The following is a 19,229-nucleotide window of genomic DNA, read 5'->3' as shown; positions in this document are numbered from 1 at the left end:
GTGTGGAGGCCTGTGAGCTTACTGGGGAGAGGGCAAAACCGATCCCCTGCAGAAATGCACCTTAGGCTCTGGGCATTCCTCACAGATCAGGGTAAGGACAGAAACTTCCCCCATGGTGCTCTGCAGCACTGTGTTAATTTGTCCCAGTTCTGTCCCCATTGGCCCGTTGGCCTTTCCTACCCCTTTTACCCTGATATGTTCATGTTCTAGCAAGTTCTCCCTTCCCTATTTTCCCATTGGTTTATGTCCCCACCTATCAACCCTGCCATTCCCTATTAGTCCCTTCCCTGTGTACCACCCCTAAACCCTGAGATCCCTGATGCTCTCCTCCAGCCCCTCTTTTCCCGTATTTACACCCTAAACCCTCCTTTGTCTTTGTCTTTAACCCCCAGAGCCCTGGAGCGTCAGACCCTGATAAACCCTCGTTGGAGCTCCATGCCTGGGCCCTCCCGTGTCCTCACTGCCGAGCTGCTCCGTGTGTGTGTGTGTGTGCTGGGCTCCCGTGGCTCTGCCCGTTAGCACAAAACACTCCCAGGGAAAGTTGTGCCGCCACCACCACAGACTGACCGTGTCCCTGGGGACCAAGAGGCCACTGTGACACTGTGGGACCAAGGAGAGCATTGCTGCCCTGCCAGACCTCATGGAACCAAGGATCCACTGTGACACTGCAGGGCCTTGGGGACCACGGTGACATTGTGACACTGCAGGGCACAAGGATCCAAGGGACTTTGTGACACCAAGGGGTCCCATGGAACCAAAGGGACATTGTGACACTGGGAGGCCCCATGGAATCATGGAGACCATTGGGACACTCTGGGGCCTCATGGAACCGTGGTGACACCAAGTTGTCTGGGAGGGCCTGGTATAACCAAAGGGACATTGTGACACTGAGGGACCCCTTGGAACCAAGGACATCTTTGCAGATGACACCAAGCTGGATGTGAGTGTTGATCTGCTGAAGGGTAGGAGGGCTCTGCACAGGGACTGGACAGGCTGGATCCAGGGCCCAAACCCAACAAGGTGAGGTTTAACAAGTCCAAGTGCCGGGTCCTGCACTTTGGCCACAACAACCCCTGCAGCGCTACAGGCTGGGGACAGAGGGGCTGGACAGCAGCCAGGCAGAAAGGGACCTGCAGGGACTGATGGACAGCAGGCTGGACATGAGCCAGCCGTGTGCCCAGGTGGCCAAGAAGGCCAATGGCTCCTGGCCTGGATCAGGGATGGTGTGGCCAGCAGGAGCAGGGCACTGATTCTTCCCCTGTGCTGGGCACTGGGCAGCACCTCGAGTGCTGTGTCCAGTTCTGGGCCCCCCAATTTAGGAAGGAAATGGAGGGGTGGAGTGTGTCCAGAGAAGGGCAACAAGGCTGGTGAGGGGTCTGGAGCACAAATCCTGTGAAGAGTGGCTGAGGGAGCTGGGGTTGTTTATCTTGGAGAAGAGGAGGCTCAGGGGAGACAAGGTGGTGTCAGGGCACAGGTTGGACTTGATGATCTCAAAGGTCTTTTCCAAACTTGCTGATTCTGTGAATCTCTGAAACCACCCTTGGAGCAGTTGCAGGAGGAGTCCTGGACCTCCTCTTCAGAAGCTCCAGCAGCCCAGGTTCCTCAGCTTCTCCTCACAGCCCCAAAGCCCATCCTGTCAGTCCTGCAGAACCTCTCCAGCTCCTGGGGGTGGCAGCGCTGTGGCTGAAGCAGGGACAGGCCATGGAAATGAGCAGCAGCTTCTGCAGTGGGACAGGAAACTCCCAGCTGATGGGAACAAACTTTCTGGCTGACTGCAGAGGCCAGGACAAAGCTGAGTGGTTTCCCTGGTGTCCCCCAGCCCTTCCTGGCCCCAGGGGCTGATGGCATTTGTGCTCCCCCAGGTCCATGTCCCCACAGCACCAGCATGGGGGTGCTCCCTCCTGCTGTGTGCAGTGCAAACAGGGGCTGCTGAGCCAGTGCTGCCGTGTCTGTGCCTGCAAGGATGCGGCACCTCTGTGAGCTGGGGGAGAGGCCAGGGCTGCAGAGGGGGGATGTTGTTGGCAGCTCCATGAGGACGCTCTGGGACGCTGCCCTGGGCTGTGCAGCGCACTGGGGATGGATCAGCCCCTGCTCTGCTGCTCCTTCCCGTCTCCCCCAGGGCCCTTGCAGAGCACCAGCCGTGCTGTTTGCCCCCAGCCTGCCCACGGCCAGCCTGGGGCTGCTCACGGGGGTTTTCTGTGCTGAGCATTGGCCTGGCCGTGTTCTTGAGAGAGCCTGGGCAAGGAGCCTGGAGCCCCCAGGCCCTGGCCTGAGGCGTCAGCGCTGCCCCAGCAGTGCCCATGGCCTGTCCCTGCTGCAGCCCTGGCACTGCCACCCCCAGGACTGTGCCCGGCCCCGAGAGCACTCAGGCCCTGCAGCAACACCAGGGCCACCAGGGCAGCGGGGCAGGGCCACGGGAGCAGCACTGGCAGCACCAAGTGCTGCTGCTCCTGGGCACAGCTGCTGTGCCAGCCCTGATCTGCCCCAGCTCTGCACACAGACATTGCTGCTGCAGCTCCAGAGAAGGCAACAAAAGGGCATCTCTGCAGAAAACTTCGCTGGGAGTTCCTTTAGTTCCTTTAAAGTCACTGAGAGCGCAGCCCCTCATTGACAGAGTGTGGGCACAGGGAAGGTGGAGACAAACAAAAGAGAAATGGCACAAACAGTGTGATCAATTGTGGAGAGTATCAATAAAATGAAAAAAAAAAAATAAAATTACAACCAAACCAACAATAAGTATCAAAATGACCTTTATTACAAGTAGTTTGCAGAAATTGGCCAGCAGTTTAATGTCCTTGAAAGCATCCAGTCATCAGTCTCCACACTGCAGCCTTGAGCTCCTGGTTCCTCAGGCTGTAGATGAGGGGGTTCAGGGCTGGAGGCACCACCGAGTACAGAACTGACAGGGCCAGATCCAGGGATGGGGAGGACATCGAGGGGGGCTTCAGGTAAGCAAATACTGCAGTGCTGAGGAATAGAGAGAGCACAGCCAAGTGAGGGAGGCAGGTGGAAAAGGCTTTGTGCCGTCCCTGCTCAGAGGGGATCCTCAGCACAGCCCTGAAGATCTGCACATAGGAGAAAACTATGAACACAAAACAACACAACGATAAACTGACAGTAAACACAAGAACCCAATGTTCCCTGAGGTAGGATTTGGAGCAGGAGAGTTTGAGGATCTGTGGGATATCACAGAAGAACTGTCCCACGGCATTGCCATGGCACAGGGGCAGAGAAAATGTATTGGCTGTGAGCAGTAGTGAATACAAAAATCCACTGGCCCAGGCAGCTGCTGCCATGTGGGCACAAGCTCTGCTGCCCAGGAGGGTCCCGTAGTGCAGGGGTTTGCAGATGGACACGTAGCGGTCGTAGCACATGACAGTCAGGAGGGAATACTCTGTTGTAGCAGAGAAAACAAAAAAAAAGCTTTGGGCAGCACATCCTGTGTAGGAGATGGTGCTGGTGTCCCAGAGGGAATTGTGCATGGCTTTGGGGACAGTGGTGCAGATGGAGCCCAGGTCGCTGAGGGCCAGGTTGAGCAGGAAGAAGAACATGGGCGTGTGCAGGTGATGGCCGCAGGCTACGGCGCTGATGATGAGGCCGTTGCCCAGGAGGGCAGCCAGGGAGATGCCCAGGAAGAGGCAGAAGTGCAGAAGCTGCAGCTGTCGCGTGTCTGCCAGTGCCAGCAGGAGGAAGTGGCTGATGGAGCTGCTGTTGGACATTTGCTGTGGCTGCACATGGGCACCTGTTCAGAGAAAAGGATAGTTAAGTTTTGGAGGAGTTATCTGTAACCAAAATCAAAGCCATTTCCCATACACCCTCCTCTGTGACACACAAGGATATTCTTCTGTGTTTAAGAGCTTAGAGGTTTTCATTTTAAGCTCCCCCTATGTCTCTCCTGCTATTCTTGGATATCAGAAACGCCCAGCATTTCTGCTGCCCTCCAGGAGAACAGAGTTGGTTCCCTGAGGCTACAGGATGAGTGGAGACTGGGGAGACATGGTCTGTCACTTCATTCTGCTTGGAGTTTCTCTGGGTTTTCATTTTCTCAAATTAAGGATGCTCACACTCCCATGTTTCTCTTACAAACCCCCAGGTACTGCTGAGAGCAGATGGATCCTGCACAGCCCAGCTCCACATTTGCATCCAAGGACTCACATTGCTCATTTCACCTACCCAGCAGCATTTTCAGTGTCAAAACACCTCTGCCTTTCCCCATCAATCTTATAACTCAGCTATGCTCTAGGACAGGTTTGCTCCCTGGATTGAAGCTCCCAGCTTTTCTGGGTTTTGTTTTCTCTCCTTCCCTGATCATCTCTGCTTCCTGGAGATTTTCCTCCTGCAGGAGTTTCCTTGTGCCTGATCTCTCCCTGTCAGCACTCCCAGACCCCAAATCTCTGTGCACTCTCCTTGGCCTGACAGAACCCTGCCTGTTTGCAGGGCACTGGCTGGGGCAGGTTCTGTTTGCAGCTTGGAGCAAGGACAGCTCAGACTGAGCCTGATGGCTCCAGCAAAGGTGATGCTGCTGCTGTCCATGGGCAGAGTGGCTGAAAGCACATTAGGGATCTCCTGTGAACCTACTGAGCACTAAAAGTAACAGTTTGGATGTCTCAGGCACTTGTCAAAATTCATAAACCACCATTAATATTTACCCCCTTTCCTGTCACTCTCCAATAATAGGAAACTGAATAAAAAGTCTTAGGAAATATACTCCTTTTTATCAAAATCGTTGTCTTGGAAAAATTCTATGACTGATCAGAACCTCTCAGCATTTCAGAGCTTTATGAGCATTTCACCTGCCCAGCACCAGAAATACTCAGAGTTGTACTCACAGGGTCTGTGGGCATTGGGATGTTCCAGCTTTAGGAGATCTCTCCAGGAGCTGCAGCTGCATTGTCCTGCAGCCAGAGGTTCCTGTGCCAAGGGCTGGCAGTGATTCTGCCCCAGGCACTTCTCAGCCCCTTCCAGCCCTGACTGATTGAAGCTCTCTGTGCCTCTGTGCTGTGCCCGGGCTGGCTGCAGGCAGTGCCCAGCCCTGCTGGGCTGGGAGAAGAGCTGCTCAGCAAGAGAAATGTGCTTTTGAAGCTCTGCTTGGTTACCAGGATCACCCTCTGTGCCAGGAGCCCGGCCCAGCTCAGCAGCACAGACACAGCACAAGGACTTTAATGACCCTCTGGGGCTTTGTGCACAGGCCCTTAGCATCAGGCCAAGAGGGAGCTGAAGAAACCTCTCCAGAACTCCAAGTCAGAATCCAACTCCAAAGTTTCTTGGACTTTTAATGGGTCCCACTGAGGGACACGACTGAGAAAGTGTCCCCAGGCCCCAGGCAGAGCAGAGAACTGGAGGCGCTGATGACAGGTGGGGACAAAGAGAAGCCAAGTCTTGGTGCCCTGGGGCACAGCAGGGTCTGTGCCACCAAGGGCTGTGAGGAGACACCTTGTCCTGAGGCCCTGGGGCCTCCTGGCACAGCCCCAGCCAGGCTGGGCACTGTCACCCCCTGGTCCTGCCCTCAGCATCCCCCCCTAGCCCACATCCCAGTGGCCTCAAGGATCTGCTGGAAGGAGTCCCTGGGGAGCCTTGGTCAGGAATGGCCCTGGGGGTTCCTTCATGCTCCCAGGGACTGCAGGTTTTTCAAAGGACTTTGGCTTTTGCTTTTGCCTTGGAGTGTCTGAGAGCTTTCTGCAATCCTGGCCTCCAATTATCTGCTGTAATTAGTCCCTGGAGAGGCTTTGCCAGTAACAACACTCAGTGGGGCTCATTAATGCTTCAAGGTACTTCAGTTCTTTTAAGGTACTTGGTGTTTCCCATTTGATCCAGACTCTGTGAAATGTTCGTGCAATCATGGCCCCAATTATCTGCTTTAATGAGTCCCTTGAGAGCTTTGTACTGACACTCAGTGGGGCTCATTAATACTTTGAGATACTCGAGGTTTTTAAGGTACTTTGGATTTTCCTTTCCACATTGAGAGGTTTTGGTGCCATTTTGGGTCTGTGAGAGGTTTTTGTGCCATCCTGGCTTCCAGTTGTCTCCTCCAAGGAGTCCATGAAGAGCCTTTGTTGGGGATGGACCTCAGTGGGTCCCATTAATGCTTTGGGACACTTTGGGTGTTTCCTCCTCACTTTGACTGCTGGAAAAGTTTGTGCAATCTCCTCTCAGGCTCAGCTCCAAATGCACCATGGGGCTCATTAGGATCAAACAAGTCCTGACAAACCATGGCTCTGCCTTGATTTCCCTCTTGTCTTGGGCAGTTCATCAGGAAGTTTCTGTAGTGGTTTTGGTTTGCCAATTTAAGGTTTCTCAGCCAATGCATCAATTAGTGTGGTGGGTTCAGTGTTGACTAATTACCAGTGCACACACTAGAATATACTTACTCATTTCCTGCTGCGAGGTACGATTAAGAGAAAGGCAAAGTGGGCTCAAATTTTAAGAGCATAAATAAAAGTTTGATAACAGTAACTTAAGTAAAAAGCAATACGAAACAGAACAAAACTTTCAGAACATTTCCCCTCGCTATACAACCTGACAATGTAAAGAGACAAAACCTACAATTTTTAATCAGTTTACCACCTCTGGAATAGTCTTTCTTCACTTCATTAAGGGAGAGAAGTTGGTCTTCTTAATGTTATAGAGGCTTCTCCACAAGAAAACAGTTATCTCATGGCTTTTCATTTCCACAAATAGCCGCCGCCTCGAAAAATCTGCAATTGTGAAGCCCCTCCCGTTTTTTAACAGCTTTTCCCACAGCTGTGTTTATGGGCCATGCCAGCTTACGGGGTGTTAGTTTCAAGAGGAACTTTTAAAGATAAAAGATTCTCTGCATCTATTTCTGAAATCATCTTCATCTCTTGGAGCAGAGGTCTTCTTCTCTCCCTGAGGGCACAGGGTCTCATCACTCTGCTCTCTTTCTCTGTTCAAACCTCTCATGGGATCACAGCTACTGCAACATTTGCTCGCTTTAGCATAGAGGCCTTTGTTGAAACAAGTCATTTCCCCATACTTTTCAATGCCTTATAGGGAAAAAGAGAGTCTGATGTATCAATCAATTGGAATGGTGGCTGCAGTCCTCCTGCAGTGTCAGGTGTGGTTCTGTTGGAGAAGCGATCCTGTAGAAAAGGGTGTCTTCTTCTGAAGAGGAAGAGGCAGCTGTTCCTCTGAGAAATCCAGCCCAGAAAAAGCTGTGTTGGTGGGCCAGAATCTCAAGACTAGATGCAGGTAGGAATGCTTGGCTCCGCCCTCTGGGCGGAGCATCTCACAATGGGATGTTACAGTTCCTATCAGTCATGCAGTGACATTCAATAGCCCATTATCAGCAGATGTCTCCCCTGAGGGAGGATTGATTGTGGAAGAGATAAGGAAAAACTGCCCACTTAACACAGGACAACTGTCACACAGATGGGAAATAGAACACATCTTGCTTTTCAGTCTGGGGCAGGAGGTCACAAACAAAATCAGCTGAGAAGGCGGCACTCTGAAAAGCAAACCAGAACTGACAGAAAATGAATGGGACAGAAATCAATAATTCTGACAGTTTTATTTATTATCAAAATAAATCACACCCACCCAGCCCCACACAAACACAATCACACACCCTCAAATTTGGATCTGACTTCTCCTGATCTCCTTCCAACCCCATCTCACCCTGGAGGCTGTGGAATCAAGTAATTTTGGCATGGGACTGAGGTGAGAACCTGCCATTTTGAGGTGGGATTGAGCAATTTTGGGGTAAGATTGAGGTGTTTCCAGTGGCATTGAGTAATTTTGAGGTGACAGATCAATCCACCTTGGCTTTTGGAGTGCAAAGATATGGAGAATACTACCAGATATCCCCCAAGAACCCAGAAATCCTCCAGAATATGTTCCCAAACCATAAACTCCACCTCAAATACCTGTTAAATGGTGGGACTTTTGATATCCCTGGTCAATATTCTTTTTAGTCATTTTTAAGGTGTTTTTAAGTGATAAAGATATATCAGAAGAAAATTAGGGCCAAACCAAAACCAGAGGGCCCTTGAGCATCCCCTGGGCACTGGACAAAACAAACTCAGCAGAAATTAAACTTAACCCTACATAAAATGCCTTGAGGAAGATTTGCTCTTCCCACAAGTTACTTGTGATGGAAACGCAAACAAATCCCAAACATTACTAAGCCAACAACAGAAGCAATTCTGTGGCAATTCCAAATTTCACCAGTTCCAGCACAGCTCCAACTCAGATGCTGGCAGGTTCCAAAAAAAGAAAAATGGAAATTTGGCCCGATACAGATTATTAAAAGGAAGGGAAAGCTCTGTGGAGCTGTTACAAAGGTGACAGGGACGAAGAAAATAATGATTCTCATATTTGGAAAAGCCCCCAAGCCTGTGAATTCAGGAGTTACTTCGGAATTTAGCTACTTGAGTTGGGCTTCTTGTAGGACTTTAGTAGCCTTGTGTTCCTCACCTTGGGTTGACTGATCCTGGTCACTTTCACTGGTATGATTTGCTCCCTTTCCTCCAGTGATTTTAACAAACATTTCAGGGAAGGACAAGAAAATATTTTCTTTACACTGGCCACCCACAACAGCCATTTTCCTCATAAGTTCTCCCAAAAGTTGCTCAGAGGAAGCTGCATCCAAGTTTCCAAGAGTTCCTCCAGAAAGAGCCACAAGCTCGTCAGAGGAGGGAACCAGGCTGTTGTCAAAGGCACTTGGGGTCAGACAGCAGTGCCCTGAACTCACAGTGCAAAATAATGTCTCAATCTGGCTAAAAAAATTGTTAGAGAGATGCCTCTGCCCCATTTAAGGTGCTAACGAGACCAAATCCAATGTGGATTTTATTAAACAGTAAATATGAGGTAGAGAGAGACATGGAAAGAAAGATAAAATTGAGAGAAAGTAAGGGAGTGACAGGGATAGAGATTTCCCTCGGGGTGGGGCAAGTGTGACATTGTCCCCGGTGTGCGTGGCCTTCCCAGGGTGGGGGTTTTACACCTGAGCCAGTTTGGGTAAGGGGGGTGGTGTTCACCCCCCACCCCGAGCAGGGATTGCCTCACTGTTTCAGGTTACAGTGTCAGATGTAACCAAAAGTGTTTTCAGTCACCATCTCCATAAACTGTTATCAACAGGTGGGGCAGTGTTCTTTATCTCTTCCATGGCTCAGCCCTGATAACGCCCTCCAGGGGCCATCTTCTGTTAATGGGCCATTGAGTGTCACTGCAGGACTGATAAAATTACATCATCCCATTGTGGGATGCTCCGCCCAGGGGGAGGAACCAAGCATTCCTGCCTGGATATAATCTCACCCTTGCAACACCATGACCACCTTGCCTACTGCATTCCCAGAGGACAAGAGCTCCATAACCACCACTGGACCTTCAGAGGAAGACCAGACCCTTCTACAGGATCACCGCTTTGACAGATTCACCTTCATCACTCCAGCCGGACTGCAGCCACCATTTCATCAGACTGCTACCACCACCCTGACCAACGGGGTGTCAGGTTATATCCTGACTCTGTGAGTTTAAGCCAGGATTTCTCTATCATTGCCTTGATATTAATTTTCTTTTTCAATTGTAATTCTGGCATAAATTCTTCCCCTGGTTTGCTTTGAAACCAGTACAAAACTCAAAGCGCTCATCCCTTGTTTTCCTCCCAAAACAGAATTTCCCATCCCTAACCCTTTGCCAGATGGAGGAGAAGGCTGCGAGGAAGAGGAAGGAGCCTTGGGACACTCAGGCAGGTGAGGAGGAAGTCAGTGCCCCTTTCCCCCTCTCTCCTGCTCCATCTCCCAGCCCAGCACAGCCCCCGGCTGCAGGACAGCCCCACTGCTGGTGCCCTCCTGCCGGGGACGCACTGGGGGGATCTCCTTGCCCTTCCCTCAGGCACAGAGGCAAATCCCATCCTCTCCTTGACCTTCCTCCCCCAGAGCAGGAGCTGAGGGTGGAAACCAGGGAGGACAAATCCCCACAGCAGAACATCATGGAAGAGGCCATTTTGCGCAGCTCCACAGCACAGGAATCCAACGTGGAGGAAAAGTCCCTGACCTCCTGCAGGAGGAAGGGCTGCAAACGCAGATTGCGAGGATCTGAGGAGGAAAGACCCAGACTGTGCCAGGGAGATGGGCAGAGTTTCAGCCAGAGCTCAGAGCTGGTGGTCCGTCAGGAGCTTCAAGACAGGGAGAGGTCCTATGAGTGCTTGGAGTGTGGGAAGATCTTCAAGAGGATCTCCAGCCTGGTTCACCACCAGAGGATCCACACTGGGGAACGGCCTTATGAGTGTGGGGAGTGTGGGAAGAGCTTCAGATTCAAGTCCAACCTGATTGCCCACCTGAGGTTCCACACCAGGGAGAGGCCTTACGAGTGTCCCAAGTGTCAGAAGAGGTTTCACACCAACTCCTGTCTCCTCCACCACTATCGGGTCCACACAGAGGAGAGGCCCTTCTGCTGCCCCGACTGCGGGAAGGGCTTCAAGCACAACTCCCACCTCACCAGGCACCGGCGCATCCACACTGGGGAGAGGCCCTACGAGTGTGGGGAGTGTGGGAAGAGCTTCACCCAGAGCTCTCACTTGACCCAGCACCAACGGAGGCACCGGTGAGTGAAGCCTTGCAAATGCCCCAGCTGCAGGAAGAGCTTTTTGCCCTGTTCCAACTCCATCACCCAGGGGAGCACTCATGTTGGGAGGAGCCCTGGTGACCCACAGTCCACGTGATCCCTGCTGAGAAGACACCTGTAAAGTGGTCTCCACGTTCTCCTAGTTTCCCATAGGCACCTGGAGGAACACAGAGGCAGGAACATCCATCAGGACTCTGATCTAAACCAGAAATTCATTGGGAGGAAGTGATTTATTGACTTTACACCCCCAAAAATATCACCTGCTGTGTCAAGTTATTCTGGTGGCAGATCAAGCAGCGCTGCATGATCTTGGAGGTCGTTTCCATCTAAATAATTTCCTTCTTCACCCAGTCTAAACAACCAAAACTGGAGTGAAAATAAAGAAGTTAAACTAAGATATCTTAACCTGCACCATTTACCAGGGTTTGGGGGTGAATGTGGATTTGGTTCATTGGAATATTTTGGAGAATTTGGGTGTTCCGAGGCTATCAAAGCCAGGGGATATGTCCACAATCACAGATGTGTGCTGGGATAATGTGTCCACCTGAGCCCACCTGTTCTCCAAGAATTCTGCCTGTCCCAGTCCCTGGCCTGCGTCTCCCCATTTGGGATGTTCTCCCAAAGTGCCCAAATCGCTGCTGAAGTGCCCGAGCTGATCCTGGCTGTAAATGTTCCTGCCCACCAACGTCTCCTGGTCAGTGCCATGGGAGGTGGAAGTTTAGGGGCTCCTGGAGGGACTGGGAAGAGCTTCTGTCAATCTTGTGGGCATTTGTGGTGCTGGGAGGAGGCTTGGAGGGGTCTGTGAAGGAGGTTTGGGTCCCTGACAGAGCTGTGTGGCTTGCAGGGAATTTGGGCGGGTCTTGGGGGAGATGGAAAGAGGTTTTGGTGGTTCTTGGGAAGTTTCATCTTGCAGGGAGTAGTTGGGGGGTCCTGGCTGGGATCTGTGGGGTGTTTTCAGGAGTCTGAGAGTGGCTGTGTGGTTGGGAGGGGGGTTTTGGGTAGTCATGATCCCCCAGAACCCCAAAGCAGCCACCAGACCTCACCCGCCAAGATGCTGCTGGAGGTTGGTGGCTCCATGTTGGGGTTCATCCTCCTGGCTCTGTAGGAGAAGGTGAGGGAGGGGTCCCCGGGGGCTGTGTGTGGCCCCCCCCCCCCCCTCCTGGTGTCACCCGCTTGTCCCTTCCCACAGGGCTCCTGCTCCAGCTCCTGCTCCCCAGAGGGAATCTGGGGAGGGGGCAGAGGGGGTGCGCAGCCCCCGCCGGGGGATGACCCCGGCCCAGCCCCTTTGTTCAGCACCAAGCTGGGCTGGGCTCGGGGGTGCAGGAGGAAGAGGCCGGTGGGAAGCAGATCCTGCAGCTGGCACAGTCCTTGGGGTAGGGCAAGGTCCTGCCCTGCACACCTGGATCAGGTGTGACCCTGCCCAGGCAAGGGAGCGGCACATTCCCATCCCCAGGGATAAGGGCTGGGAGCAGCACTTGGAGCAGGGACATGGAAATCCTGGAGTGACTGGGAGCACACTGCTGGGGGGGAATTATTCCCCCCCTCCCCCCCTTCTCAGGCCGCCCTGCCAGCTGAGAAATGCTCGCTGGGCCTCAGCCTTGGCCAGCAGCCCCTGGGCTCAGCTCCTCTGGAGCTCATCACAAACCCTGTCTGCTCCAGGCACTGCTGCTGCCCAACCAGCTCCTGGCTGCTTTAGGAGCAGCCCTGGGAACTGTTTGTGTTCCCTCAGTGGCACAACATCCCTGTTCTCACCCTGCCAAAGAAAGCTGCTGATGCCAAGTGCGGCCAGGATGAAACATGGCTGGGACTGACGCCCCTCTCTTGGGGCCCTACAAACAGCGCTCCAAAAGGAGCCCTTGGAGCTCTCCTGGCCAGCGACTCCCTCTGAGTGGGGCCTCTCCGAGCCGGGAACTCTCCCGTTTGCTGCACTCGGGGGATCCTGAACAACAAGGGAGCCTGGGCCGATCCCCCCACTCCTCCAGGCTCAACCCTTCCCCGCTGGGGAGATGCCAAAGCATCCACAGGGAGCATTTCCCTGTCCTCAGGGGAATTTCTCACAGGTGCCCTGCACTGACTCTCTGAGTCTGTGTGCACACAGGAGTGCCTGTGCTGGGGAAATGTGGCAGAAATGCTGCTCTCTGAGGGGTCTGAGTGCCTTGGGTAACTGAGCCAGTCAGGCCTGTAAGTAAGGTTAAATCAAATGGTCTAAGTGACACTGTAGTCCCCTTGATTCCATGAGGACCTGCCATGCTCTAATGGCCCCTTGGTTCCAGTGGGTCCCAAAGTGTCAGAACAGTCTCCATTGTTCCATGAGGCCCCACAAAGTCACTGTGGTCCCCTTGGTGCCACAGGGCCCCACAGTGTAACAATGGACTCTTGGCTCCATGAGGAGCCACGCTGTGTCACAACGGCTCATGGTTCCATGAGGCCGCACAGTTTAACAATGGTCCCTTGGCTCCATGAGGCCTTGCTGTGTCACAATGGACTTGGGGTTCCATGAGCTTTCCTACTGCCAAAAACAGTCTCCCTGGTTCCACAGTGTCACCATGGTCCCTTTGTTCCATGAGGTTCCATAGCAGAACCTTGGTTCCATGGCCACCTTGGTTCTGTGTGACCTTGCAGTGTCACAATGGACCTGTGGTTCCATGAGGCCTTGCTGTGTCAGAATGGCCCCTTGGTTCCAAGAGATTTCTCAGGGTCACAATGATCTCCTTGGATCCGTGGTATCACAAATCACAAAGGCAAATGCATCTTGCCAAGAGCTGAAACACAGCAGACAGGGAAGATGTGAAAAGTGAGTTTGTAAAGGCCTTTTAATTCACAGCTCCCACTGAGAGCTTTGGGGCTCACAGATGGACAGAGATGGTTCTGCTCACCCCTCTGTCCAAAGCAGGGGTAACACACGCTGCTGCAGGTGCTTGGGTTGGTCTCTGCAGGTCCAGGTGGATGCCAAACCTGCTCTTCACAGCCTTCTCCCTTCCCCTGCCCCTCTGCCAAGTGCAGCGGGCCTCAAGGACTGAAAGGAGCACAGAGAGCCAAAGGGGGACACTTGCACCTGCCTCACTGGGAGCTCCCTGGGAAGCACTTTCCTTGAGAAGCAAGCCCCCGTCCTCCAAAGGCATTACCCCAAATGTGCAGCTTTTCTGCTCAACACCAACACACCCTTAGGAAACGCTGGCAAGGCTGAAGGCCTTCATGTCCTCTCAGGACAGGCATTCCAGCTCTAGCTCCTATTCCCCCAAGTGCCTTTCCAGGTGGAGGCTCAGATGGGCAGCCCCAGGCCCTCTACAAACACAAGCTGCTCAGTGCCTCTTCACCTGCCTCAACTCCTGCCTGCGCCCACGGCACCAAGACCAGGCTGTTCCCAGCCAGAGCCCAGAGCCCTGCTCCCGCAGGACGTTCTTGCCAGCACCTTCCAGGCCTCTCTGCTGTGCACACAGCACTTTTCATGCCCGCTCCCAACAGGCTCTGGAAGGCAGAGCACAGCCTGGCTGCCTCTGCCACCAGCACAGCCCAAACACAGGCGGAGGAAGAAGCAGCAGGGGCTGTTTTGTGGCCATGCCCAAGAGAGACTGGAAGGGTGCCCTCCCTCTGCTCTCACTTGCTTGGCTTTCTGACTGGCTCTGAGCCTGGGGCTGCCATTCCTCACTTGTGGGCACCAGAACCACAGCCGGGATCCCAGCACTGCCTGACAGCGCTCCGGGCACTGGCAGGGTCGCGCGTCCCAGTCTCGGGCACCGCGCTGCTGCTTCCTTTGCCCTCAGGCACACCCAAAGCTCCCTGCTAAGCCTGGATGGTCGCTGGTTCTGCCCTCTCCCTGATCCTGTGCAGGGATGGAGCACTGCTGAGCTTTCAGGAAGCTATTCCTGAAAACTTCCAGCATTCCAAGCTCCCTTGCCCTCCGTGGAAGCTTGCCATGGAATCCCTCACAGCTGCCTTCAGAGCATACTCAGCTTGGCTCTTCCAAATTCCAGGGGCTCCAGGCTGCTCAGCAAGATCTGCAACTCCACAGGGTTGTGGAACTGCATCTTCAGCACAGGCGCCTTTCCAACATGATCTGCTGTCATGGTTTGACACGGGAAGAGAATTTTTTTTTAGAAGGAAGAGGTCAATCCAGTCAGGGGTCAGGTTTAGATACTGACACTTGGGGTGACCAATTGAAGGTGGACACGCCTCTGAGAACACAGAGGGGTTAAAAGCGGAATTCCCAGGAGGACTCGTCCTTCTTTGGTTCCGGTCACCGCATGGTAAGGACCTCCCCTGCCCAGCCCGGGCTGGGTGGGGGAGGGGAGCCATGCGGCCTGTGGAGGTAGGCCCAAGGGTGGAGGGGCTGGAACCAGACCTGGCCCCCTGCAGATGGAAGGGTGGAGAAATCTGGGATGTCTCCGTTCCCCCCAGAGTCTCTCTCTCTCCCAAGAGAGAAAAAGAGATGGCGGTGGTTTTATCAGCAGTTCGCCGCAGGGAAGGAGAAGAGCGGGGGGGCCGCAAGGTGCCCAGCCGGGCTGTGGGAGCTGGAGCCTGGGCAGCGAGCCATCCTTGGGAGTTGAGACTTTTAACCCTTCCTGAGAAATGAAAGCTTTGTGAAATTTTCTCCTCCTTGGTTTGAAAAAAGAGAGGAAGAGAGATAGCCTGAAACCTCAGATGTTCAGAGAAGAAGGTTGGGGGAAGATGATAGAGTGGCTTTTGGCTGGACTCTGCTTGTTTACCATAGACTGAACCACTCTTTCTTTCAAGAGGGACTGCATTTTAGGGGGATGCATTGGTGAGCCAAGAGACCTTCTTCAGCAACTACCAGTTTTGGAGTGGACAGAGAGAGAGCTGAGGAGGGTGTGAGGATGCCCTCCATCTTCAGGGAAGAAGAGAAGGCGATCTCTGTCTTTTGGACCCTCGGCCCCAGGGGAAAATGGGGGGGACTCTAGTCCCGAATTGTGATACTGGACTGTTGTTCCTGGTGGTCCTTGGCAAAGCATCCTTAAAGGGGCCCTATAAGCAGTCTCTGTCCATGCCCGGTGGTGAGAGCACTGTGACATGGAGAGGAGAATGTCACACTGGCCGATGTGTCTGGGCGGTGCCACGTGTGACATTGGAAACACAAGAGGTGGCAGCTGTGTTTCCTGGGGGTCTATGGTGCAAGGGGGGACTCCTCTCTTCCCCGATGGACTCAGTATTGATTATATTGAAGGGTGAAACCTTGATTAAGGATCCAAATGGGTCTTGCTGGGGTTTGGTGGAGTTGGGTGGAGGGAGGAGAAATGTTTTGGAAGGTTTTCATTTCGAATTTTGTGGTTTTTTTTTCTTTCCTTTCTTTTCCTTTTATAGTAGTAGTAGTAGTAGTGTAATAAAGTTTTTCCTTTGTTATTAAGTTTGGCCTGCTTTGCTCTGTTCTTGATCACATTTCACAGCATTTGATTGGTAAGTTGTATTTTCATGGGGCGCTGGCATTGTGCCAGCGTCAAACCATGACATCTGCCCTCATTCCTCTGTGGGTGTGCACAGAACACGGCGTGGAAGAGAACAGCAGCAGGGGCCTGTGTGTCCCAGGGCCCAGGATTTGTGCCGCTTCAGCTCCACAGAGATGCAGGTAAGGGGGAGAAACCAAACTGTTTATTAATGGAAGGGAAAGGGAAGGGATGAGATGGGGGCCAAGAAAAGGGAATGGGCAGCGTTTGAGGGCTGGAGGGAGGTGCTGTCAACAGGGAGGGGGAAGGCAGCAGCTATGGGAGCTTGCAGCAGGCACAGCTGTGGCCAGCATCAGGTGTGCCCGGAGCTCCAGTGACATTGAGTCCTGCTGCTCTCTTCACTGTCTCCTGGTACTCTGCTTGGGAGCCTGGTTCTCTGAATCCAGCAGATGACCTTAGTTCTGCACATCTTTGTCCAAAAATTGCCTGAATTTCTAGGTTAGTGGAGGATGGGCTGTCATCTTCGCTCATGGCTTGAAGGGCTGGAAGACAGATAAACAACCACAGTGAGAGACCAGGGGCTGTGTGGCATCACAGAGATCTGTGTAACTTTACAGGGGCTGTGTGACATCACAGGTCAGTGTGACATCACAGATCCTGTGTGACATCACAGGGCTTTGTGACATCACAGATCCTGTGTGACATCACAGATCCTGTGTGACATCACAGAAACATCCATGTGACATCACAGCGTGCTGTGTGACATCACAGGGGCTATGTGAAATCACAGAGATGTCCATGTGACATCACAGAGGGCTGTGTGATGTCACAGAGATCTCAGTGTGACATCACAGAGAGGTGTGTGACATCACAGAGATGTCCGTGTGACATCACAGAGGGCAGTGTGATGTCACAGAGATGTCAGTGTGACATCACAGGGAGCTCTGTGACATCACAAAAAGCTGTGTGACCTCATAGGGTCAGTGTGACATCACAGTGATGTCTGAGTGACATCACAGAGATGTCAGTGTGACATCACAAAGAGCTGTGTGACATCACAGAGAGCTGTGTGACATCACAGATGTGTCCGTGTGATGTCACAGAGAGCTGTGTGACATCACAGAGGGCTGTGTGACATCACAGAGATAACAGTGTGACATCACAAAGAACTGTGTGACATCACAGAGATAACAGTGTGACATCACAGAGATGTCCATGTGACATCACAAAGAGCTGTGTTACATCACAGAGATAACAGTGTGACATCACAGAGGGCTGTATGATCTTGCACCTTCTGGAAGATGGAGTATCGCCCACTCTGTATTGCCCGGAGGACATGCAATGTTTGAAGTGGCAGCTCTGACATGGCACTACTGACATCCTCTGTCGGGCATTCAAGGGCTGCAAGAGAGAGGAACAGAGCCACGGTCAGATCCCGACTCTGCGGGGAGCCGAGGGGAGCCCCCCCTGCCAGGGCCATCCCAGCCGGCTCTTGCCATGGCCGGGAGGGATCAGGGACCAAGGGGATCAGCCCGAAGCTGCTGGCCACGCATGCCCCACGTGTCCCTGAAATCTCTGTGTGCTCTACCTAGGAGAGCAGAGCTCTCTGCAGCTGGGGCAGGGCTTGCAGCTCGCCCCGGCAGCCCCCGCTGTCAGCCCGCTGCCCTCTCTCACCATTGAGGATCAGCTGGAGCTTTTCCTGCTGTCCCCTCAAGCTCCTCCCGGCCATCCCTGGGAACACAGAGCCTGTCAGGCCCGGCGGCACAGCTCCCTGCCAGCGGCGCTGCCAGCCCTGTGCCCACACCCCTCCTGGCCCGGCTCGTGGCTCACCCATGAACCTGACGGCGCCTCTCGCAGGGGCTCCTGTGGGCTCTGCAGGTAGGGCAGGGCCCGGCACAGGTGCTCGGCCACGCTGCTGCTGTCCTCTGCCAGCTGCAGAGAGCGGCAGGAGGGAAGGGTTGGCCCCGCAGCCCTGCCGGGCCGGGGCTCCATGGGCACCCGGCTCGGGCCGCAGGAGCCTGGAGCAGAGCCCGCGCGGCCTCGGGCTGCAGCAGCGGGCAGGGGCACAGCTGCCAGCCCGCACACCGAGCACCGCGCTCAGGGGGCTTCTCCAGGCTGGGGCTGCGGCTTCCCGGCCCTCCTTACCAGGCACTCGGTGAACTTCCACAGCTCCTGGTTCTTCACCAGCTTTTCGAGATCCCTCCTGTTCAGGAACTCAGCCACACAAAGCAGCGTTTCCTGAGAAGCCTGGAGAGCAGCAGAGATGTGGAGATGGCCCCACAGCCCAGGGCACAGGACCCGTCCCTGTGCCAGGGCCTGGAGGAGGCTGCAGCCTGCGAGGTGCCAGGGCAGGAGGCAGCCCAGCCCCTGCCAGGGGAACAGCAGCAGCTGCCGAGTCCTCACCTCTGCCACTCGCTGGTTCTCATCATGGCAGTGGAAGGAGAGTGGCAGCAGGCTCTGGCGCACGGGTGTTTTCAGGGCCTTTTTATCCTCTTCTGGAAAAGAATCCAGCATCTCTCGGAAGACAAACATGGAGCACAACTTCACCTGCAGGAGCTCCACAAGCCTTTCATGCAGGCTCCACATCCTTATGGCCATCTACTTGTGGAACACAAGTGTGTGAAACACCATCCTGCTGCCACAGGGCCCAGGGGCCAAAGGCCTGTGCCAAAGCACTCGGGCAGCTGCAGCAGGAGGCAGGAGAGCTGGCAGCAGCTGCCTCAGTGCCCCAAGGCCAGCCAAGCCCCAGGGACTGCCTTCCCCAGCCCCATGCTGGCAGCACGGCTTCAGCCCCTGCGCTCTTCTCACCGAGGCACTGGTGGTGCCGAGCACCATGAGGCCTCTGAGTGCCAAGCGACGCCTCCCCCTGCACTCGCTCTGCAGGTTCTTTGACAAGAACTCCAGGACGCTGTCACGGCATTCACTCAGGTTCAGGCACTCCAGGACCTGAAAGGCACAGGGCAGTGACGGGGGAGCGGCCGGCAGGAGCCCAGAACCGCACAGGGCCGGGCCCAGGCAGCAGCACAGGGCGCGGGCTCCGTCCCAGGCACTGCGGCCAAGAGAGGGCAGAGAGCCGGGAGGCAGCTGAGCGAGGCAGCGCTGGCCTTCAGGCTCACCTCCACAAGGAACGCCAGGGCGGCCAAATCCCGGCATGGCGTGTCTTTGCTGAGCAGCCCGAGCAGCTGGAATGCAATCGCGGAACACAGGGCTCTTTCAGAGCCTCTTTTTCATTTTCCTGTGGAAAAG

At 54.1% G+C, this 19,229-nt stretch overlaps 1 protein-coding gene across 1 annotated transcript in view; it reads left to right on the top strand.

The window, feature by feature from the left end:
- Positions 1 to 19,229, top strand: part of LOC100226816 (uncharacterized) — a 1,189,242-nt gene that overhangs the window by 954,756 nt on the left and 215,257 nt on the right. The window contains 1 exon segment of the mRNA XM_072919754.1: positions 10,153 to 10,592. Coding sequence (XP_072775855.1) covers positions 10,153 to 10,592 — 440 coding nt within the window.

Source organism: Taeniopygia guttata, chromosome 30, assembly GCF_048771995.1.
Source record: "Taeniopygia guttata chromosome 30, bTaeGut7.mat, whole genome shotgun sequence".
NCBI lineage: Eukaryota > Metazoa > Chordata > Aves > Passeriformes > Estrildidae > Taeniopygia > Taeniopygia guttata.
The sequence above is the reverse complement of the archived record's forward strand: the minus strand, read 5'-3'. Positions and strand labels throughout refer to the sequence as shown.